Source organism: Danio aesculapii, chromosome 16 (assembly GCF_903798145.1).
Source record: "Danio aesculapii chromosome 16, fDanAes4.1, whole genome shotgun sequence".
NCBI classification, from domain to species: domain Eukaryota; kingdom Metazoa; phylum Chordata; class Actinopteri; order Cypriniformes; family Danionidae; genus Danio; species Danio aesculapii.
Window position 1 is genome coordinate 1,676,604 of NC_079450.1, and position 25,926 is coordinate 1,702,529.

At 39.7% G+C, this 25,926-nt stretch overlaps 1 protein-coding gene across 1 annotated transcript; it reads right to left on the minus strand.

Moving 5' to 3' along the window:
• Positions 1 to 408: 408 nt before the first annotated feature.
• LOC130243028 (transmembrane protease serine 9-like) lies at positions 409 to 20,381 on the minus strand. The gene is made up of 7 exons (XM_056475053.1): positions 20,109 to 20,381; positions 16,657 to 17,107; positions 15,102 to 15,206; positions 13,893 to 14,027; positions 10,527 to 10,701; positions 10,065 to 10,243; positions 409 to 482 (listed from the first exon to the last, which is right to left on the minus strand). Exons 1-7 carry the CDS (start codon positions 20,151 to 20,153, stop codon positions 409 to 411), a joined length of 1,164 nt encoding a protein of 387 aa, XP_056331028.1. The 5' UTR covers positions 20,154 to 20,381.
• Between the last annotated feature and the right edge of the window lie 5,545 nt (positions 20,382 to 25,926).

A 25,926-nucleotide genomic window follows, 5' to 3' on the forward strand; every position in this document is an offset into this window, starting at 1 on the left:
GTACATTGAAACAGTGTCAGTCCAGTTTTCAGAGTTTAAGTTCTGTTTAGTTCAGTTCAGTGTTGATTAATATTCACTGTTGAGCCTCCAAACACTGAAGAGTAAGTCCATCCATGCGCAGCTCCACAAGTCCCTAACCATGCAAACCAGTGGCAACAGTGGAGGAACAAACTTCACCAATTGGCGAAAGTGAAGGATAAAAAAACCTGGAGAGAAAGCAGACTCAGTTGGGCACGACCATTTCTCCACTGGCCAAATGTCTTGTGCAGAGCTGCAGTCTAGACACCAGAGGCTGCTGGACGCCAGCGAAGACTCGTCTGTCCCTGGAGCGTCACAGGAATCAGTCTCATACTCTCTACTTCTCCATGACCACCACAGCAGCTGCTCAGGATACAGCCTGATCTGGGATTATGGAAACCTCGGGATCATCTCGTCGCAGGTTTTGGATCGCAAAAGTGGCATTGCATAGTCTCTGGAGGCCTCTGGATGAGTATCCCCAAGTAGAAATAGAGAATAATTAGTGTAGCTGCTGTTCATAGTGTATATAATCGAGATGTGGGAGGTACATTCATGCATCATACCGCTGTGCTGCATTGTGTGTGTGCTTTACTAAAAAGATAGATCTTTAATCTAGTGTTGAACTGCAAGAGTGTGTCTGAGCCTCGGACGTTATCAGGAAGGCTATTCCAGAGTTTAGGAGCTATAAATGAGAAGGCTCGACCTCCTTTACTCGACTTTGCTATTCTAGGTACTACCAGAAGCCCTGACTTTTGAGATCTTAAAGAGCGAGACAGAAGATTGGTTAGATAAACAGGAGCTAGATTATTTAAAGCTTTATATGTAAGAAGCAATATTTTAAATTCAATATGAAACTTAACAGGCAGCCAGTGTAAGGAGGATAACATTGGGGTGATGTGATCAAATCTGGCAGCTGCATTTTGTACTAATTGAAGTTTGTTAATAGATGCTGGGCAGCCAGCAAACAGAGCATTACAGTAGTCCAGCCTAGAAGTATATATATATATAAAAACAGTATGAAAACGGTTTCCATGGTCAAAAAAGGAAGGTTTCATTTTTTATTTCTGAATGAAGAGGGAATCTGTATCTCAGCCTAATTATTATTTCTAATGTTTACACACAGTGAAATAGGCCAATCCAATCTAATCTTTTATTTAAAGAAAGAAAAACAAACTAAATTAATTTTTGTGAATTGTGCTTATTCCGAGCTAATAACAGAAAATACTGCGAATCAAGCTGTCGGTATCTCCTCTCGGTTGAAATTGTTCGTTATTCGAAAAAAAAGAACAAATATCAGCGCTCAGTCTAGTTGCTTTTTCGACTTATTTTAGGCCTGTATTCAGCTGACAGCGCACACACAGCCGCGATACCGAGAGAAAATGTAGGCTAAAAATATATTCTGTAATCTAAACGACTCAGAAAAACTTTGGCTATATTGCCTACTCGAAGAGGACGACATGACATCTAAACTGGCTGCAAAATATCCACCATTAGTTAATCAACGCATTTGCCTTATTTAAAAATCTACTTGTTTAATCTTGCAATTATGATCATTTTTAGAGATGTCTGTTTTTATCAACTTTTCTATCATTTATTTCTCTTTTGCTCCTTATTTTATTAATTTGTTGATGTTAATATATTACATAGACTATTTTATATACATATCTAAAATCCTGTGGCATAGGCGGAGGGTGTGTAAGGCTGGGGAAGGCTTAGCCTCCCCCTGGCCAGAGACCACGGAGATAGCAGCAAAGAAAAAACTGCATTGAAAACATGTAACGGGTGTAAGGTGGAATATGAATGTAATTTAATGTTAATGATTAACAGAACACTTTAGCTATTGTAAGTTTATCAATCAATTTCAAAGTCCCCCTCGGCACAATAATGGAACTGTCCAACTTTGCACTGATGAGCGCTGTTTATTACTGGAGTTCGCAGCAGCTCTGAAAACGAAACAGAAAGTGCTGGCCAGCAGACTTTTCTGATTTGCTGGTCAATGACGTAAGAAATAAAATGACAAATGAGTATTACGGCAGAGGTATAATAACATATTATTCTGGTTTAACTGGTTTAGTGTTAAATGAAATGCCTTATTTTGGTTGTTTCATTGTAACGTAGTATTCTAGCCTAGTGTAGCAATCGTGTTTTGCATGTTAATTCTGCTGTTTTCTACAGGGGTGATGGGAAGGTAAGATTTTTAATTATGCTTTAATTTTGAATAATATGAATCTAGTTTTAAACAAACAATTAATCACGCTAGCTAATGGCTACTGGATCACCTTTACTCTGCCTCTAATTTATTAGAGCCTATAAGTTTACCACAGCACTTGATAACGCAAATAAACAGTTTATGTTGTCCTATTTTCATTGTCTTTTTTGTTGTTTCTAGCTTAATAAAGAAAAATAAGTTCATTATCCTAATCACAGTTCAAAAGTGCTTATATTTATATATTTATTACTGAATTACAGTTTTCGATTGGCCTCGTGGCAAAGTGAATGATTTCGGATTCTTGACACATTTTTGCAATTTATTTATTTTTGCAAAAGTGTTGGATACTCAAATGTCACTTGTTAAATCAATTAGTATACTAGCAGAGATCATAAATATGACAAACTAGCTATTATACACTTAGTTTAAGAGTTCACCCTATATTTAGGTCCACTTATTTTAAAACTTCTGGCCCCTGGCTGCATATCGAAAGTGACTATAATAATTGAATGAATCTAATAAAATAATTTAATGTGTGTGTTGAATATAAGACGTTTGTTGATAGGCGGTGCTTTAGTGGAAACCTCTTCTTGATCAGTGGCAAATCTTTTTAAATGCATTAAAGGGCAGCGCATATCTTAGCCTTACCCTGGAGTTTGTTCACCCTCCGCCTATGTCCTATGGCATTCAAATTTGCTTTGAACTTGAAAAGAGAGAAGCTGATTTGACCTGTCAGTGTGTGCACATTGCTCCTGAATAGCATTTCTTTTTCATTTCAGTCTTTAACCTATTAAAAAGAAAAGTGTCATAATAAATACAATTATTATTATTAAAAATGGAATTATGTTTTGTTTATCACATATAGTTAACCCAAGATGTGGGTAAATGGTGTGTTTCAATCTGGCCACCACCGCAAGTACATACATAATACATTTAAAGTTTTATTAAGTGTTGTTCACATTAAATAATAATAATAGAAAAACATTGATTTAAAAAGTATTTAGTGACACTCACATCCGTCAGTAAAATGTAGATTTGTGTTTTAAATTGGGTTAAATTTGCCAGCGGCCAATCGCCGCTCGTTAACCGAATATTATCAGTTACCCCTTAACAGATTTATATTAAAATATTATTTCATTTTTTTAAATAATTGACGTGCCTATTTTGTGTGACACATTCAATACTGCATTTTAAAATACTGATTTATTTTAACATGCGAACAGCATACAGAACATAACAGAGAATCTTCACGCACCTGCAGTGTGTACAGCTGCAGAGAAAAACAGAATAAACGTAACAAAAATAATAAATAAACACTGCTCTAGATCTTATTCACTTAAATGACAAATTTAGATTACAACACGAAAACTCTGACTGAATACTTTAAGAACCGGCATATGCTGTTTGTCCAATCATGTTTTTTTCTTCTGTCAAATAAAAATATTAGGCTACCTCAAATAGATCACTTCACGGAAAATAAGCATGTAATAAAAGGGCACCTAGGTTAACCCTTTTTTCAGATTTAATATAAGTGTTTTGTGTCTCCAGAAAGTGTGTGTAAAGTTTCAGCTCAAAATACCAGATTTTTCATTATACCTTTTATTAAAGTGAAATGCTCTTCCATGTATTGTGTCACACAGCTCTAAGTGAAGTGAAATATCCAGCTAAGGCTTAAATCTGTAAGTGTACAGTGTTTAAAACTATTGATTCATCTATAAAAGAGTCGACTCATAGTGCTTCAAACGAGTCGTCTTGATAACGAGTCATTAGGTGTTTCGCGATGACGCGGCTATGAAACATAAGTAGTTGCACGCGCAAACCCAGGAGATTTGAAACCTGCGGCCCCGCCCACTTACAGAAAAAAAAGTCACACACACAGACACACACACACACAGAGACACACACACACACAGACACACAGACACACACACACACACACACACACACAGACACACACACACACACAGACACCGGTGGAATGAAGTCACGCTGTGCAGATGGATATTATGGACAGTCTAATCAAAGATGAAACCTCAGCATTATAGCCCAGCCTTGAGCAGATCGAATGCTTCTGGAAACTACATGCTTAAAAGAAGACTTCTTCAGTTTGTTAAAGGAAGGATCAGTAAAGACTGTCAGAACAAGGATCAGTGGATCATGAATCAGTTTCTTCCCCCATTTCACAAGTGTAAGTACGTGCGATTAAAACTGTTGCCTTGTTTACTCTGGCTTGCACATGATGTATTTAGTTGTGTTTTGTTACTTGTAACCGTGTGTACTGTATCAGGTTAACTCTTTATATTCTCATATCGCGTGTAAAGCCACGTTGAAATCGCACCGCGTGCCGCTTTGTTTACGGATCGTCAGCTGTTCCTACACACATGCAATGGTCAAGTTTCAAAATAGTTCAGCTCAGGATCGAGGTGAGGTGTCTAAATTGCACCCAGCAAGCTGAACTGGCGCTCTAGGCGTGTGTGTTGTGTTCTCTGGGGAGAAGTGTAATGTGTGTGTGTGTGTGTGTCTCCTCTGAGAAAGGTCGTGTGTGTGTGTGTCTCCTCTTAGGAGAGTAATGTGTGTGTGTGTGTGTGTGTGTGTCTCCTCTGAGCAGGGTAACGCTCTAGGCAAAGTATGATCACACCGCCCTCAACCCGATAGTGAAAACGAAAGGGACCCATTAGTAAAGTGAGGACCGGGGGGAGGGGGGGAGGTGTCACGGTTGAAATAGAAGGGGGGGGATGGGTATTCGCCATAGACTGTAAAATATATGGACGTAGTATCCGTGACGTCACCCATAGGTTTCTGAACACTGCAAAAGAAGCTACAAGTAGGCGTTGCCAACCGTCGCCATTTTGTTCGTGCGTCATCGCACCCATGGCGGGATACCAAACAAGAGCAAAGAGGCGAAGAGTGAGCGGAGCTACAGACACTGCTGGCACTTTGCTTAGACCTGGCAGACAGACTTTACTTTGGGAGAAACGCTTGATACTCTATTACCTGCGACTCGTTTGTGTTCTGAACACATGTGCTTGGCTGTACACTATATCAATAAAGTGTTTAGACTTTTAAAAACACTGTAGTCATACATTGAGCCACTAAACATTGTTCTTATGACGTTTTTCTACAGGAGGAAAACGCGAAATACTTCCAAACACTTCAAATATAGTGTGTGTTAGTAAATGCAAGACTATTGATGAACTCCAGCATAACACTGTATGATAACGCTTCAGATGACTGTTCTAGAGTCTACAGCTAATCAATCTGTCACATTCTGGAGTGCTTTACGGGTCTAAAGAAAAATATTAATGATAAATGATCTTAAATAAAACAAATACATTTATAGAGATGGTATACAAGTATATAACTTTACTCACATGGGAAACGAGGCCATGTGAATGATTTGGGAGCACAATTAAGTGCACACAGCATCCCATATCGTCTGATAATTGTAAGAAATAAGTCCAAAAGGCAGCTGACTGTGTAAAGCCACATAAAACAGCACAAAAATACGATGAATATGCCGAGATCAGTGGCTAATCTGCCGGATTCAGCTGAGGTGAAGTGACGGCGACCAGCGAGACCTAGCTGTCACTCAAGTGGCCACGCCCTTAATTATGCAAACTTAATATAACCTAATATAAAGGAAATGGATGAGTTATAAATAAATTCACCCCCCTCACAGTTGTCATGGAGGGTAATAATAGCTATATGAACCAACATCGTTCTTTGTACCAGGCTGTAAACACCTTTTATTCTGCTGTAAAGTTGGCCATTCTAACAGTGGGCTCAATTGCACTTTGCTCTATTATGGAGCCAGGACTAGCGGAATTTTGATGAATTGCAGTTTCAGCTACTTCCGTATTGGCTTCCTGAGGGAGAGCGGGAGGTTGCCGCTTGGTATTCGCGGACATAACTGAGGACGCGGGTGGTGAGGGAGGTGTCGCCGACGCGCCGTCTCTATTCTGGACGCGCCAGCCCTGTGTGTGTGCGCGTGTGTGTGTGTGCGTGTGTGTGAAAAGAGCAGGTAGACTGTGACGGGATAGGAGATCTCCTCGCCAGTTCTTGGACTTTTTGCTCAATAAAATAGTTAGTCGTCGGTGTTTTCTAGTCCATCGTCTGTGTTTACATTCACCCACTGGCAGCCAAAATTCACTATGAAGCGTGTGTGCACTGTGACTACTTTTATATTGATGAATAGCAGCTGGGCATTTCACTCTGTCTCACGCTGAAGCCTGTCAGTCTTGCCGACCAATCGCAGCAGGCTGTCATCGGTCCAATCAGCGCAGATTAGCTTCGCGCTGAGGAGGGGTTTGGGAACAAATGAATCGCTGAACGATTCATATGGGAGTCGCTGGGATAATTAGGTAAAAATAAATGCAGATTATAAGACCATCAAAGTGTTTTTTGACCTTGCATGCATATTAGACTGTTGTTGGAGACCCTTACAACCTAAATATGACCCTATTTCATGTATAATATGGGCTCTTTAAATTCCTATTTATTCCTTTCACTGGGTGGCGGTTTTGGTGTACTGCTTCTTTAAGGCTAGTCCTCTCCGCCCACCATTTCTACGTGCCTTTCTGCGTGCCTTAATCTCCTCCCTTGGCAGCATCAGACAACAGACAGACTTAAAGGAAGCAGATCACACGAAGCGTTTGTGAGAAATACCACAGTGAGAACTTTACCAATGAGGACTTGTTGTGCAGTTCCATGGCAGGGTCACACAAAGTTCACGCGCGCACACACACACACACACACAGACAGACAGAGCGCCTGTTTAGCTTCGCACTCTGTTTGCACGCATATGTGTCAGGATACAGGTTAATCTCCACTGCTGTATGGATATCTCTTATATTAATGTACAAAATAAACCTGATTTAACGTCCACAAACCGGGACTGAAGCGTCTTCCTTTATAATTGTTCTGACACGCGGCTGTGCTGATGAAGTAAAGCTGAAGTAAATCGCTGTAATTCATTCCACACATGCTCTGTTTTAAAACATGTTAAACTTGTGAAACTCACTCTTGATCACATTTGATGATGATTGATGACTCTAGCGAACTGAACAGATCTTTTATTCCCGGCTGCTTTGCGCTCGTCCTCTCTTGCTGATATGATTATGCACGTGACTACTGGGACACGTTAATGCGCACAGCTGTCAATCAATTTGGTGGGCGGGGGCACCGCTCTCCTATGTAAAGTTGCGGTCGATCTGAAAACCGCTCCAATTGGTCCACCGTTTTAATGTTGCTAAATTGAAAATAAGGACTGAGTGTGTTTATATCAGCCCAATATGACGATCTATACACTATATCTATACATATGTCTGTCCAAACAGCTTGAGAATTAGATTTTTTACCATAGACGCCCTTTAATGCTCCGTGCTAGTATTATATATTTACATTTAGCAGACGCTTTTATCCAAGCGACTTACAAATGAGGACAAGGAAGCAATTTACACAACTATAAGAGCAGCAGTGAACAAGTGCTATAGACAAGTTTCAGGTGTGTAAAGTCTAAGAAGCAAAACATTAGAAATGTGTTTTTTGTGAGAGAGTACAGTTAGTGGTATAGGCAGTTACAGATTAGGAAGGAAAGTGGAGACTAAATAGATTAAGGCACGCAGAAAGGCACGTAGAAACAGTGGGTAGGGAGGACTAGCCTTAAAGGAGCAGTACAACAAAACAGCCCCCTAGTGCAAAAATGTATAAATAGAATCTTGCAAAAGGTAATAATGAAAAATCTGATGGGTGATTTGAGCTGAAACTTTCTGGAGACACAAAACACTTATATTAAATCTGAAAAAAAAGGCTAACCTTGGTGCCCTTTTACATTAAATTCAATTCAATTCAATTAAATAAACTGAGAGGGCCAATATAGTGATATGATATAGAATGTTTTGCACTTAAAGTACATACATATTAAAAATGCACTTCAGTTTTATTATGTATTGCAGTATTGTAGATATATTACTGTAATTAGTTATACTTCTGAAAAGCGCAATACAATATATTGTGGTAGTACTTCAGCAATACAACTGTAGTACTGAAATCTCATTTGGAAACCATTGTCCACCGAGCAGGGACAGTAGTTGTACTGTAGTAGTAACTCAGTTAGTTGTACTGGAGCTCTACTGTAGTAGGTCAGAGTTAAATGCAACTTAAATGCAGAGGAAAGCACTGACAGAGACAGCTTGCGACATCATCTGGCACTTTCACTGAGTATGTTTACATGGACATGGATACTCCGATTTTAATATGATTATATAAAACTGGCCAGTTTCCTGTATTATATGTACATATAGGAAAACGGACAATTTTATATATGTCACATATTAAAATAGTCGACGCAGTTGCGCAAGAGGGAGTGCTGTTGCCTCACAGCAAGAAGGTCGCTGGTTCGAGCCTCGGCTGGGTCAGTTGGCGTTTCTGTGTGGAGTTTGCATGTTCTCCCTGCATTCATGTGGGTTTCCTCCGGATGCTCCAGTTTCCCCCACAGTCCAAAGACATGCGGTACAGGTGAATTGGGAAGGCTAAATTGTCCGTAGTGTATGTGTGTGTGAATAAGTGTGTATGTGTTTCCCAGTGATGGGTTGCAGCTGGAAGGGCATCCGCTGCGTAAAACATGTGCTGGATAAGTTGGCGGTTCATTCCGCTGTGGCGACCCCTGATTAATAAAGGGACTAAGCTGAAAAGAAAATGAATGAATGAATGAACATATATTAAAAACCTGTATCAAAACCTATATTAAAACATATATGTTTATATAGGTTCTTTCTGTGTGCGTTGTAACGAAGCATGAACAATATGTTGCTGGATGAAAGTGAACCTGCTGAACTGCAGTTAAAAAAATAAAAATAAAACCCCCGAAATTAGATGAGGAAACTCAGGAGGAAACATGGATAACCCGGTGATCCAATGATCAAAAAGCAGCTCATGTAAACACCTGAAGCACATTATTGTCTTATTCAGATTAAGGCAAATCAGTAGATTACTGATTTTCATATGTAGTCATGAGCCCCAACCCTAGAAAAGAGGAGTTCACTGATTTTGATGACCGCCTTTCCACAGGTTAGCATTAAGCTAATGTATTGTTGATTGCATAATGCAAATCTTAAATTCATTCAAACAAATGATCAAAAAATATATATTAATGCAAATTAAATATATAAAATATGAATTGGTGTTTACTTTAAATAAATATATTGATGATTAAAATATAGATTTGTCAAAAAAAAGATTTTTCTCGAGTCATCCACCATAATTTTGTGGCTCAAAAGTATCGGTTTAGGCACTATTTTGGCACCAGTACCATTTTAAAAGTATCAATTTAGCACCAATATCAAAATAACCCCAAACAATACCCAACCCTACTGTTAAGTTCCGTATTGATTATAAAATATTGCTTCTTACATATAAAGCTTTAAATAATCTAGCTCCTGTTTATCTAACCAATCTTCTGTCTCGCTACAATCCAACTCGCTCTTTAAGATCTCAAAACTCAGGGCTTCTGGTAGTACCTAGAATAGCAAAGCCCACTAAAGGAGGTCGAGCCTTCTCATTTATAGCTCCTAAACTCTGGAATAGCCTTCCTGATAATGTCCGAGGCTCAGACACACTCTCTCAGTTCAACACTAGATTAACTCAGTGCATCACATAACGGTAGGCTGCATGAGTGTGCTCAACGCAGGTGAGTGGGCTTGACAAACCACCCGTAAGACACTATTGCTGTGTGTTAATACACTTAATACTTTCATCTGTTTAATGTTAAAGTATAGTTTCAGCAGAGTGCGCAGTGGAGTTTTCCTAAACACACACACACACACACACACACACATACCTGTCATCTCCATGTCAGTCTGCGTGCGCAGCAGACACAGGTCGTAGTCGTTGTTGTCCTCAGAGAACTGTGGATGTGGGTGTATTTGTAGAGTATTGTAGCGTTTGCCCAGAGATGAATCTGACACACTCAGAGTATCAACAACCACGACCCAGTCTGACTCCAGCATCATGTCATACCTGAAGGACAACACCAGAAGCTAGATATTAATGTATATAAAGACAAACTTAGAATGTGATAGATGAACAGATAGATAGCATGAATTAGCATGTTTAATTAGCATTAGAATTTGCTATGGATTCAATTAGCAGATTAGGAATCAGAACCAGAATCGCTAAAATTAAGTGGCACGGTGGCTCAGTGAGTAGCCACCATCTTAAGCCAAAACGATTCCAATGGCTGCGCCCGCAGGTTCATCAAGAATAAGGTCAATACATGCACAGTGTAACATGTGTAACTCACTGCACGAAGCAGTGTGCGGCGGTGATGACCCAGTGAGGGCTGATGATGGCTCCTCCACACACATGTTTGCCTCTCCAGTGTAGACTCGTCTGCCAACCCCACTGACCCTTCACAGCTTCCGTACCACCGACGATACGCATCCCTGCAGATCCAGTGTTCATCGATGAGGAGCAATCTGAGGGACGAGAGCAGAGCAGTGTTTTAAAACGCTCCCTATACACTACTCAGGTAGCAAAGAATTCTGGCCCAGATTTGGCATAAAGCTTGCACAGCAGGCATTTACTCGGCACTGGCCTACAGCATGTGGGCCAAACATGGCCTGGGTTTGGCAGAAGTGGCAAGGTCTTTAAGGCGGCACACAAGACTTGGGCCAGATGTCAAATGTAGTATTTGGCCCAGATGTTAAACATATATATGTGTGCCATGTAAGTTTTACCTATCTTGACCCACATTTAATTTATTTTTGAGTAAAGACAAGATTCTACCAATCAGGTCGCTTTGAGAAAAAAGCATGCCTATAACGTGCCTAAAGCCCAATGCTTCATGGGTTTATCAATTTAATTGCAGTCGTGACACACCAACATATCTGACCCAATTCTGGGTTATTAACTTGACTTAGACTTGGCCCAGATATAGTCCTTGTTTGGCCCTTGTCTGGAAGCCAGACTTAGTCCAGTCATGTACCGTAATTCACTGTGTAATACTGATTTGTACTGTCGTTATAGTTAGCATGAGATGCCGCCTTTTCAAAACACATACTGTATATAACATTATTGCACATCATTAACTGCCCAGTAACTTCTTAAATGTATGCCTCTGTAAGCAAACAGGGACATGTTGTTAATAACTGGAAATCTGGCAAAAAAAGACATAAATATACAGACCCAAGCACAAGAGCTTCCTGAAAACATCTTTTATTTGTCAGGTGCATCATTTTATTCTACTTTCCTTGACGCCCTAGACCAGGGTTGCAACAATACATTATATAACTTAGGATAATCGAACTATTATAAACTATTAACTGATTGAATGTACTGAAATGGTTTTATGCTGTGATATACACTCACCGGCCACTTTATTAGGTACACCTTTCCAACTGCTTGTTAACGCAAATTTCTAATCAGCGAATCACATGGCAGCAACTCAATGCATTTAGGCATGTAGACATGAGCTGCGTCCTAAATCACCTACTACTTAGTAGGTACTGCATTTGAATTTAATCGTACTACTCGGCAGTTAGAAAAGTGCGTTCTATACAGTGTGCATGTGAGAAGTATGAATGGGGTTCGGACGTACTACATCCGCCATTTCGTCATGGTCATGTGACCTACCTGCGTCAGTTGCGTCGCTTCACTCCCATTCATGAATCCCCTCGCGGGGCATCATGAGATATCGCAGCATGCATGGGATGCGCACTTCAGAATCTTGCCGCAAGTAGTAAGTCATCCGCGTACTTCCCGCATACTGACTTTCAAATTCTATGAATTCGGACGTACTACTCAGCTCGCATACTGATTTTAGCATACTATATAGTATGCAAGTATGTGATTTCGGACGCAGCCATGGTCAAGATGATCTGCTGGAGTTTAAAGTGAGCATCAGAATGGGGAAGAAAGGGGATTTAAGTGACTTTGAACGTGGCATGGTTGTTGCTGCCAGACGGGCTGCTCTGAGTATTTCAGAAACTGCTGATCTACTGGGATTTTCACGCACAACCATCTCTAGGGTTTACAGAGAATGGTCCGACAAAGAGGAAATATCCAGTGAGCGGCAGTTCTGTGGGCGCAAATGCCTTGTTGATGCCAGAGGTCAGAGGAGATGGTCCTGACCTGACAGTCTTGTCTGTCCTGTCAGTGTTTCCCTGCTTGTCCTGTGCTTATTTACATCGCTGTGCTTTAATTTATGTTGGCCATGTGTTCCTCTTGTCTTTCCTCCTTGTTTTCAGTTACCCACCTTCTCATTTAGACCTTGTTATCCTGATTGTTTTCACCTGTCTCTCGTGTGCTTTGCTCTATGTATTGTACTGTGTGTTCTCATTTCTTTGCTGGTTTGTTCCATGTGAGCTTGTCTTGTATCCTAGCCTTGTATCTTTTCTGAGCGTTTTGTCTTGCCTGTTCTAGTTCTCTTGTCTACTTATTGTTTGTTTGTAGCTACTACTTTCTTTAGTTTGCTCCTAGTGTTAATTTTGAGCTCTAATCTTTGTCTTGCTTTTATCCTTTGAACCATTTTTGTTCCATTTTTCTGTCAGTCTCAGTCTTATTAGTAGTTGATTATTAGTTGTTTTTTGATTGTTTAATTTCTCTCTTTAAGATTCTAGAAGTCTTTATTTCAGTTTCTGTTTCATCCGATTGCCCAAGTCAGTCTAGTTCTCTTCTAGGATTTATATCTGATTTTATGTTTTATTGTTGATTCTGTTAGTTTTATTATTTTATTGTATATTATTGCTGCCAGTTTGCTCTGCTGTCTTTTAATTTTCCAGTCCCATCCCTTGTTCTGACCTCCCTGGTCAGCTAAGAACAGGAAACTGAGGCTACAATTCACACAGGCTCACCAAAACTGGACAATAGAAGATTGGAGAAACGTTGCCTGGTCTGATGAGTCTCCATTTCTGCTGCCACATTCGGATGCTCGGCTCAGAATTTGGCACCAACAACATGAAAGCATGGATCCATCCTGCCTTGTATCAGCGGTTCAGGCTGCTGGTGGTGGTGTAGTGGTGTGAGGGAGATTTTCTTGGCACACTTTGGGTCCATTAGTACCAACTGAGCATGGTGTCATCGCCACAGCCTACCTGAGTATTGTTCTGACCATGTCCATCCCTTTATGAGCACAGTGTCTCCATCTTCTGATGGCTACTTACAGCAGGATAACGCACCATGTCATAAAGCGTGAATCATCTCAGACTGGATTATTGAACATGACAATGAGTTCACTGTACTCAAATGGCCTCCACGGTCACCAAACCAATAGAGCACCTTTGGGATGTGGTGGAATGGGAGATTGGCATCATGGATGTGCAGCCGACAAATCTGCAGCAACTGTGTGATGCTATCATGTCAATATGGAGCAAAATCTCTGAGGAATATGTCCAGTAGCTTGTTAAATCTCTGCCATGAAGGATTAAGGCAGTTCTGAAGGCAAAAGGGGGTCCAACCCGGTACTGGTAAGGTGTACCTAATAAACTGGCCGGTGAGTGTATATTGTTATCAGGATGAGATGACTTATATTGTGACATAAGATTTTCATCCTATTGCCCAGCCCTACTATATAGGGAAAAGTGAACGAGAGAACAAGTGTGCAGTTTGGGATACAGCTCAGGTTAACCATAATCAAACCCGCAGGAATGTTAAAGATGTCTGACTGTACTTGTAGGAAAGATGATGGTGCTGTTGGTTGGATTTCTGACAGAGTACACAGGCGATGGAGTGATGGTGCAGTTCTGCGAGTCTCCAGCAGGGGTGTAAACGTGTACTGCTTTACTGGGAAAACACACCAACTTCACTGAGGAGGAAAAACACAGCGTTAGGTGTCTGTTTCATGATGATGTGGATGTAAAAAGATGAATAAAGATGAAATCCATCATTAGCTGCATTTACATTGTAGATCTTGATATTCAATTTCGATTCTGTGACCATATCTATTCTTTTAAAAGTGATTTGTATCTGATGTCTGCATTTCTGCACACACAATGACCCAGAAAAACTATATATATATATATATATAAATATATATGTATGTGTATATATATGTATGTATGTATGTATGTATGTGTATATATATATATGTATATATGTATGTATGTATGTGTATATATATGTATATATGTATGTGTATATATATGTATGTATGTGTATATATATATATGTATGTATGTATGTATGTATGTGTATATATGTATGTGTATATATATATGTATGTGTATGTATGTATGTGTATATATATATATAGTCAAGTCCAAAACTAATAATGTATTTTTTTATTTATTTTCCCATCCATCTCTCATCCTTAAGCACTGTTATTTCTTTTTCTCAAGAGTCTGTGTATGTATGTACTTTATTTATTGCACATTTTTACAACAAAAAAGTCCAATAAGTGTTTGCCAAAGTGCTGAACACAATCAATACTAATTAAAAAGTCATGTGAGTTTGTTATAAGAGATCATGTGATGATGAAGCTACATGTACTTATTAAACTATGATATTTGGATATATATTATCAGGAAGGGATGTTTTATTTCCTCTTTGACTCATTGAATCTGATTTATTCACAAATATTTTCTGTCATATTCCAGTTTTGCTAAGAAATTTAGTTTGCATCTTTGGATAGAAACACAACTAAAATCACAAAATCTGGTCTACCTGCTAACACTGCAGATAAGGACACGTATCCCATTCATATCAGAAACATTCCCCAAAAAATAGGCCTTAATCTGACCTGTGTGAAGCAGAATCCATGTGATTTTGTCTTGCTTACACATACGTGGACTGTATCCCATCTGTGCCACAAATATCAGAACTGTGTGATTGAAGTGTGCCATGTAAATGCAGCAGTGAGTGTTCAGAGCGTCTGCTGTACCTGTGACGGAGATGCAGACGCTGAGGATGATGAAGATGGGGACGAGGATGGAGATTACCAACAGACGAGATGGAGATGAAGAACACAGACTCAATCCAGAGACATCTGATTAATACAAGATCAATCTTACATCATCAATCAGACTATTGATACACCATCTGCACATGCACACATCCATACTGTACTTTTATCCTCCAACCGTCCGTCTCTTTCAGTCTACCAATCTGTCTATCTAACAATTTATCAATCTGTCTGTCCATCCATCTGCCTACACATCTATCTGCCATTCTATCCATCCATTCATTCGTCTGTCTAAAGATTTGTCAATCTGTATATCCATCCATTCATCTGTTTGTCCATCTAATCATCCATCCATTCAATCTATCTGCCATTCAACTTGTCCATCCATCTACCTAATAAATAATCAATCTATCTGTCCATCTATTCATCCATCCATCCATTCAATCTATTTACCATCCATCCTGTCTGTCTGTCCATCTATCTATCTAATCATCCATCCATTCAATCTATCTACCATCCAACTTGTCCATCCATCCATCCATCCATCCATCCATCCATCCATCCATCCATCCATCTATCTATCTATCTATCTATCTATCTATCTATCTATCTATCTATCTATCTATCTATCTATCTATCTATCTATCTATCTATCTATCTAATATATATATTATCAATCTATCCATCCATCCATCCATCCATCCATCCATCCATCCATCCATCTATCTATCTATCTATCTATCTATCTATCTATCTATCTATCTATCTATTCGTCAATTCATCCATCCATCCATCCATCTATCTATCTATCTATCTATCTATCTATCTATCTATCTATCTATCTATCTATCTATCTATCTATCTATCTATCTATCTATCTATCTATCTATCTATCTATCTATCTATCTATCTATCTATCTATCTATCTGACTATTCTATTTACCATCCAACTTGTCCATCTATCTTTCTATCTATCTTTCTATCTATCCATCCGTCTATCCGTCCATCTATCTGTCCGTCTATCTGTCCGTCTATCTGTCCGTCTATCTGTCCGTCTATCTATCTATCTATCTATCTATCTATCTATCTATCTATCTATCTATCTATCTATCTATCTATCTATCTATCTATCTATCTATCTATCTATCTATCTATCTATCTATCTATCTATCTATCTATCTATCTATCTATCTATCTATCTGTCCATTCAATCTACCATCCAACTTGTCCATCTATCTTTCTTTCTATCCATCCATCCATCCATCCATCCATCCATCCATCCATCTACCAATCTATCTATTCGTCCATCCATCCATCCATCCGTCCGTCCATCCATCCATCCATCCATCCATCTTTCTATCTATTCGTCCATCCATCCATCCATCCATCAATCCATCCATCCATCTATCTATCCATCCATCCATCCATCCATTCATCCATCCATCCATCCATTGATCAATCTGTCTGTTCATCCATCTGATCCATCTGCCTACACATCCTGTCTATCTATTATTATCTGTCCGTCCATCTGTACCTGTCTCTAGTGTAGAGGAGTTTTTCGAAACACTAATACTGGTGTGTGTGTGCTGTACGGTGCTCTGCTCTCCTTCTCTGGCGTTTTTAGTGTCGGTCAGCGGTGTGCAGTCCCGGTCAGTGGATGGTAACCTGGGCAGGTGTGGCATGAGTGTAGCCAGTGTGTATGGAGCAAGTTCAGACACTCCCAGCAGACGAAACGAAAGAGAGCCACTTCCTGTTCCGTACACAGGAAGTGGCTGTGAAGAAGAGTCTGTGGGATTGTGGGTAGTGGAGTTTTTCATTGTGGATCCAGGTATGAGTGTGAGCGGTGTTTCCGTCATGACTGGAGCCGTGAGCAGAGGAAGAGCCGTGTTTAATAGATTCGGGCAGGCAGACAGCAGATTTGGAGGAAACCCAGCAGACTGTAGAGGCTCATTGGTGTCCTTTATTGTGCTGATCTGATAGAGACCCTAAACACAACAACAGCACAATCACAAGCTGCAAAAGGATTCAAAAGGCTGTTTTCACATGTTGTGGCCACCACACTGCCCTGACCTCAACCCTATTGAGCACTTTTAGAGCATATTTGTGTCGTCTATGTCGCTCCTGTCGCTGTTCAGCTAAAACTCCACATCTATAATACTCTTAGTCTATGCTGACATTACCTTCAGCAGCTCAAACACTCTAATGGCTAATGGACAGACGGCTGCTTCTCACTCAGGGCTGCTGTTTATGCTAATGAGGGAGAGATGGGCACAAGTGGGCGGGGCTTTCCCCCTGTGATGACATGTACAAAGGGAGAATGTCAAAGTGTTTCTGCAGACTGTTTACCATTAGAGGCTAGATATATTCACACACTGCTGACAAACAACTTTGCTTAAACCCCCTACAAAGGTAAATTGTACATAATAGGTGCCCTTTAAACAGCAGCTCAATTCTGAAATCAAATACATTTAATCAGAAACTATTCAAAAATTCCCAAGTTCAATGGATCCAAGAACTGTGAGGGAGATCATAGAGGAATGGGTCCTTTGTTGACCTGTATTTTGCCCTGCTTGGATAATTTTGATTGAAATAGCTTTAGATGTCAATAAATATGTCCTCCTAATGCTGCAAATTCAACAAATGACCATTTTCAGTTCTTTACAACCTTTTAAACTCTGTTGTGCGTAATAATTTGGAACGGTGCATTTAGACTTTTATTTTTTAAATAAATATTGTTATCATTGGGGGGCTTGTTTAGAAAATTAGGATTACACTCTAACAGTTGATGACTTGAAAATCATACTGACTCTCCTTGAAGCAAGACTAATTAGGAAAATAAGAGACAGATATCTTTTGCATAATAATTTGTAATGCAGTGTATATATTCATCTGTCTGTTAGTCTATCTATCTAACTATCCAGCTATCTATTTATTAACAGCAACATTTGATTCAGCCAATGTTATGAGTTTGGTGGAATGGCTAATTTTTTGTCTGACATGGATAAATGTATCGGTCAGTCAAATACATGGCCACGCCCACAAACTCATTCTATTGGCTGATTCAGATGTTGCTGTTAGTTTTCCCTGCTTTTTAAAGTTGCCATGAAATGGAAGTTAACTTTGTTTATTTTCTGCTGTCGTGACACACATCCAAACGGTCCTGAAATCAAAAAGAAATGGTCGGCCATTGCAGGTTTTTGTGCTTTGGAAATCAATTAGATTATTAAAAGGCAGGCGTTGCTAACAAAAAGATGAAAGATTCACAAATGGACAAATTCAGACCAGAAACGAGACACCCACTCATATGCCTCACCCTAAATGACTGATATCCACTCCCTAATGACAGATACAGCCCCGTCCTAAATGACTGATAGCCCTGCCCCAAAAGACTGATAGCCCTCCCTAAAGGACTGACAGCCCCTCCCTAATGCCAAATAGCCGCGCCCTAAAGGACTGATAGCCCTTCCCTAAAAGACTGATAGCCCCTCCCTAATGACAGATAGCCCCACCCTAAGTGACTGATAGCCCTGCCCTAAAAGACTGATACCCCTCCCTAAAGGACTGACAGCCCCTCTCTAATGCCAGATAGCCCCACCTTAAAGGACTGATAGCCTTGCCCTAAAAGACTGATAGCCACTCCCTAATGACAGATAGCCCCTCCCTAAAGGACTGATAGTCCTGCCCTGAAAGACTGATAGCCCCTCCCTAATGGACTGATAGTCCATCTCTAATGACAGATAGCCCCGCCCCTTAAGGACTCATAGCCTTGCCCTAAAAGACTGATAGCCACTCCCTAATGACATATAGCCCAGCCCTAAAGAACTGAAAGTCCCTCTCTGATGACAGATAGCCCCACCCTAAAAGACTAATAGCCACTCCCTAATGACAGATAGCCCCACCCTAAAGGACTGATAGTCCCTCTCTAATGACAGATAGCCTTGCCCTAAAAGACTGATAGCCACTCCCTAATGACATATAGCCCCGCCCTAAAGAACTGAAAGTCCCTCTCTAATGCCAGATAGCCCCGCCCTAAAATACTGATAGCCACTACCTAATGACAGATAGCCCGCCCTAAAAGACTGATAGTACCTCTCTAATGACAGATAGCCCCGCCCTAAAAGACTGATAGCCACTCCCTAATGACAGATAGCCCGCCCTAAAGGACTGATAGTCCCTCTCTAATGACAGATAGCCCCGCCCTAAAAGACTGATAGCCCCTCCCTAATGACAGATAGCCCGCCCTAAAGGACTGATAGTCCCTCTCTAATGACAGATAGCCCCGCCCTAAAAGCTGATAGCCCCTCCCTAATGGCAGATATAGCCCCACCCTAAAAGACTGACAGCTACACTCTTATGACAGATAGCTACTCCATAATGACAGATAGCCCCGCCCTAAATGACTGATTGCACCAGATAGCCACTCCCTAATGACAGATAGCCCGCCCTAAAGGACTGATAGTCCCTCTGTAATGACAGACAGATAGCCCACCCTAAAGGACTGATAGTCCCTCTCTAATGACAGATAGCCCTGCCCTAAAAGACTGATAGCCCCTCCCTAATGGCAGATATAGCCCCACCCTAAAAGACTGACAGCTACACTCTTATGACAGATAGCCGCTCCATAATGACAGATAGCCCCGCCCTAAATGACTGATTGCACCAGATAGCCCCTCCCTAATGACTGATAGCCCCGCCCTAAAGACATTCCATGTGACCAGAAGTGAAGTTGTTTCAAGAGGGCAGAGAAGGTTATGGTGTTTGATTAAGGATTCAGAGGGTAATCGAATTTTTACTAAATAATTAAGCATCAGATCCTTCAATTATAACAAGACCTACTATATACATAAGAGGAAATCTAGATTGCATGGTGTCTTTAAGCAGCATATATGAGAATTTAACAATAACACACACTACTTCACCTCTACAGTCCATTCTGATGGATTGTTACCAACACACATGAAACAATAGCAACTCTTCAGTTCTTACCTGGGGGAAAGCCATAGTGTGTGTCTGCGGTGTCAGCTCATGCATCTAAAATAACCCAGCCATTCTTCAACATCCCACAACAATAGAAACACAATAATGAGAGTCTCAAAAGCCTCAGATGGGTGTCAGAAGAATAATAAGCAGGTTTCCTCATGCTTCATCCAGCGTCCGGTCATTTTCCTCCAGCGCTGTTTCATTGTGTTCAGTTCACCTGCATTGGTTTGTGTTGGTCTGAAGCTTCATCTGCGGTGTAGGGAGGATTATGAAGAGCGCTTCTGCTGTAACAGATAGCAGCCGCCGAGCCTGATGAAAAATGCATGTTGATAATTGTTAGCTGGGGTCAGAGTTGAGCAGCTGAGGGTAGAGTATACTGAAACTGACGGGTCACGAAACTACACAAGGCCAGTGACTCAGCACATTATTAAAGGGACAGTTCACCCAAAATCCTGAAAATTCTGTGGTCATTTACTCACCCTTGACTTTCAGAGTTTTGTTCTTCTGCTGAACAAAATTTGAAGATAATTTGAAGAATGTTGGAAACCGGTAACCATTGACTTCCATAGTATATGTATTATTCTATGGGTGTCAGTGGTTATAGGTTTAAATTTATTAGTTTAATTTCTGCTTTTTTATTAAGGACGATCAGTCAAATTGAGAAATTATACAAGTAAATATATGCAAATTACACATATGAGAAACAAGTTCATGTTTGGATTTTACATATATGAAATATACATCATACATGCAATATATATTTAGAAATATTGCAAAAATAGCCGCATATTTACATATATATTCAATAATTGCAATTAAAAATAAATACATATATGTTCGAATACATTAAATATGATATATATATATATATAAACAGTATACACTCACCGGCCACTTTATTAGGTACACCTGTCCAACTGCTTGTTAACGCAAATCTCTAATCAGCCAATCACAGGGCAGCAATTTAGGCATGTAGACAAGGTCAAGACGATCTGCTGCAGTTTAAAGCGAGCATCAGAATGGGGAAGAAAGGGGATTTAAGTGACTTTGAACGCGGCATGGTTGTTGGTGCCAGACAGGCTGTTCTGAGTATTTCAGAAACTGCTGATCTACTGGGATTTTCATGCACAACCATCTCTAGGGTTTTCAGAGAATGGTCTGAAAAAGATGCCAGAGGTCAGAGGAGAATGGCCAGACTGGTTCCAGCTGAGCATCTCTGAACACGTTTAACCTTGAGGCGGATGGGCTACAGCAGCAGAAGACCACACCGGGTGCCGCTCCTGTCAGCTAAGAACAGGAAACTGAGGCTACAATTCACACAGGCTCACCAAAACCGGACAATAGAAGATTGGAGAAATGTTGCCTGGTCTGATGAGTCTCCATTTCTGCAGCCACATTCAGATGGTGTGTAATGGTATCTCGGATCGTACCTAAAAAAAGGGGCCGGTGAGTTTGGCCAGATGTAAACAAATATATAAAATTAAAGATATAATGTATTTTAACATATATTTACATATTTGTAATTAGAATGGATGCATTTTTTTATACATGGCCTTTTTTGACATATGTAATTTGCATATCTATATATCAGATTTCTATAGGAGCTGTGAGTCCTGTTTCATCTCAGGAGGGTTTTTACCTGCCGATCAGGTTACAGGGTTGCAGGGTTAGGTGCTGGAAGTCAACAGGAGACGAGCAATCTGTAATGAGAGCAGTTAGATTGAAAACAAGATTAAAGTAACTCAGTTAAAACGTCAGATTACACTAGCGGATGAGGGAACGGGGCCAACAAATGAGAAATCTGAGACACAAGGCATCTATAAAAGGTCACAGGAGACGTTTAATAAAGTCTGCAATGCAAAAAATTATGTATTTTCGCAGTTTTTTTTTCCAACTATGATATATGGAAATGAAGATATATTTTCTGAAGGAGCAAAACGACTGAACATTTTAAGTCTTATTCTTGAAATATTTTGAATTAAGTGCGTTTTTATGGTTAAAACAAGATAAATTATCTCTTAATTGGGTCTTATTCACTGTAAATGAAATTCATCCATGAAATGATCATCAAGCCCCGCCTATTATGTCCAGAGAGGAGGAGATGGACATCAAACTCCACCCATTTTGCCCAGAAAGGTGGAGTTTTAAATCAAGCCCCGCCTATAATGTCCAGAGAGAAAGAGCTGTACCTCAAGCTCCACCCAATTTGTCCAGATAGGTGTTTTAAATCAGGCCCCGCCTATAATATTCATAGAGGCTCCACCCATTTCGTCCAGAGGGTGGAGTTTTAAAACAAGTTCTGCCTATAATGTCCAAAGAGGAGGTGCTCTATAATAAGCTCCACCCATTTTGCCCAGACAGGTGGATTTTTAAATCAAGCCCCACCTATAATGTCCAAAGAGGCGGTGTGTATATCAAGCTCCGCCCATTTTGTCCAGACAGGTGCTTTAAATCAAGCCCCGACCATAATATTCCAAGGGGCAAAACTGGACATTAAGCTCCACCCATTTTGTCCAGATAGGTGAAGTTTAAATAAAGCCCTGCCTATTATGTCCAAAGAGGAGGTGTGTATATCAAGCTCCGCCCATTTTGTCCAGACAGGTGTTTTAAATCAAGCCCCGACCATAATATTCCGAGGGGCAAAACTGGACATTAAGCTCCACCCATTTTGTCCAGATAGTTGGAGTTTAAATAAAGCCCTGCCTATAATGTCTAAAGAGGAGGTGCTGTATATCAAGCACCACCCACTTTGTCTTGATAGGTGTTTTAAATCAAACCCCACCTATAATATTCTGAGAAGCAAAGCTGGACATTAAGCTCCACCAATTTTGTCCAGATAGGTGGAGTTTAAATAAAGCCCTGCCTATAATGTCTAAAGACAAAAAACTTTATATCAAGCTCCACCTATTTTGTCCAGATAAGTGTAGTATTAAAACAAGTCCCGCCTATAATGCCCAAAAAGGAGGGGCTGTATTTCAAGCTCCACCCATGTTGTCTAGAAAGGTGGTGTTTTAAAAAAAGCCCCGCCTATAACGTGTAAAGAGGTCCACCCATTTAGAGTAGACATGTGGAGTTTTAAATCATGCACCGCCTATAATGTCCAAAAAGTAGGAGCTGTGTAACAAGCTCCACCCATTTTGCCCAGACAGGTAGAGTTTTAAATCAAGCCCTGCCTATACTGTTCAAAGTGGAGGAGCTGTATATCAAGCTCCACCCATTTTGTCCAGACAAATGGAGTTTTAAACCATCCCCGCTGAGTCCATTAAGGAGCATAATGGAGAAAGAGAAACGTCTGCATTTAAACAATCTACATTGTAAAGAGCTTACTGAATTTTTCTGACCCCATTGGCACATATTTTTCATATTTTTAACCATAAATATTTTTTTAGATTACTGCTTTAAGACCTGAAAACAAGACCTCATGTATGCATTCAATAAAACTTGGTTGTCTATGCAGTAAAAAAACACCCATAATGCAGTTGACTTATCCCCATCCTAGGTCACTTTAGTCTGCTCCCATTGGATAGGATGATATAGAGTTAAATCCTGCTGTTTCAGTCACAAGGGCGCTGACTTGAATTGTCCATTTCATTCAGAGCAGTATGACAAGCTCCACTGATTAGATATTGAATATCATTACATTCAAAAATGTGGAAATCAAGCCCCGTCCGTTATGTCCAGAGAGGCAGATCTGGCCACCAAGCTCCACCCATTATATCCAGATAGGTGGAGCTTTACATCAAGCCCCACCCATTATGTCCTGATAGGTGGAGCTTTACACCAAGCCCCACCTATAATGTCCAGAGAGGCATAGATGAACATCAATCCCCGCCCATGATGTCCGGAGAGGAGGAGTTGAAAATCAAGAGCTGCCTTTTATGTCCAGATAGGAGGAGCTTAACATCAAGCTCCGCCCATAATGTCCCAAGACGAGGAACTGGCCGTCAAGTTGTGCCTATTACATCCAGAGAGGTAGAGGCAGACATCAAACTCCACCCATTATTTTCCAAATAGGTGTTTTTTTAAATCAAGTACTGTCCACAATATCCCAAGAGGCGGAGCTAGCCATCAGGCCCCACCTATTATGTATATCGAGGCAGAATTGGACATCAAGCTCCACCCATTATGTCCAGAGAGGAGGAGCTTTACATCAACCCCCAAGTCCTGCTTATAATATCAAACCCCGCCCATGATGTCCAGAAAGGAGGAGTTAAAAATCAAGCGCTGCCTTTTATGTCCAGATAGGAGGAGCTTAACATCAAGCCCCACCCATTATACCATAATAGGCTGAGCTTTACATCAAGCCCCGCCCATTATGTCCAGAGAGGCAGAGCTTTACATCAAGCCCTTCCCATAATGTCCAAAGGGGAGGAGCTGAAAGTGAAGCTCCAGCCTTTTCATCCAGAAGAATTTAGCTGACGAATAAACATTAATTTCTTGTTCCAACAACATCAAGAAAGAGTAAACGCTGTAAACTTGCATATACGGAAAGTGTAACAGCACAAAAGCGGCCTGAATATGAAGTTAAACCAAAAGAATGTTGCAATATTTGTACTGATAATGACAATTTTGTTTCTGCAGTACAAAAAAATTTTCCTTGCAATGAAATAAATGTTCAAATAAATTATATAAAACATTTTATTTCATGCACTATAGTTGTAAATGCCACGTTTGACTTTTTTATATAAAGTTGATGGTCTAAATAGCTTAAAAAAATAAAAAATTCCAAAAATGAATGATTATATTACAAAATCTTTGCTAAAATGTAACTCCTAATACACCCTGAAAGCATTTCTTTCCATCTGTAAATATTAAATCTATTATAATTCAGTTTTTTCTGTTCTGGCTCTCAATCCGAGCTGCTTTGTGGTGTAATATCTGGTCAAACTCTTAATGAAAGAGATCACACAAATAAAAGGCATATTTACATCATGTTATTGCATATTTACATGATGTTATTTACAGCATACGGTGAGATTCAGACTCATTGGCAGAGATGTTTATTCCTCCTGGACTGAAGTCTTGCAGTATCAGCATATCAGACAGCAGCTCCAGCTCCCATTACAAACACTGCCTGAAATCTTCAATACAAACATCATTAAATATGCAGAGATTATTAAACTGGCCGCATTTGTGTGTGTGTTAGATGTGTGTGTGTGTGTTTGTATATATTTGTATGTGATGTGTGTGCTTGTTTGTGTGTATGTTTATATTTGTGCACGCTCAGCGTGCACGCATTGAACTGAAGTAACAGAGAGAAATGAGATTAAATAATATAGGCTAGAATTAAAATAATACAGGCTAGAATAAAATAATACAGGCTAGAATTAAAATAATACAGGCTAGAATAAAATAATACAGGCTAGAATTAAAATAATACAGGCTAGAATAAAATAATACAGGCTAGAATAAAATAATACAGGCTAGAATTAAAATAATACAGGCTAGAATAAAATAATACAGGCTAGAATTAAAATAATATAGGCTAGAATAAAATAATACAGGCTAGAATAAAATAATACAGGCTAGAATTAAAATAATACAGGCTAGAATAAAATAATACAGGCTAGAATTAAAATAATATAGGCTAGAATAAAATAATACAGGCTAGAATAAAATAATACAGGCTAGAATTAAAATAATATAGGCTAGAATAAAATAATACAGGCTAGAATTAAAATAATACAGGCTAGAATTAAAATAATATAGGCTAGAATTAAAATAATACAGGCTAGAATTAAAATAATATAGGCTAGAATTAAAATAATATAGGCTAGAATTAAAATAATATAGGCTAGAATTAAAATAATATAGGCTAGAATTA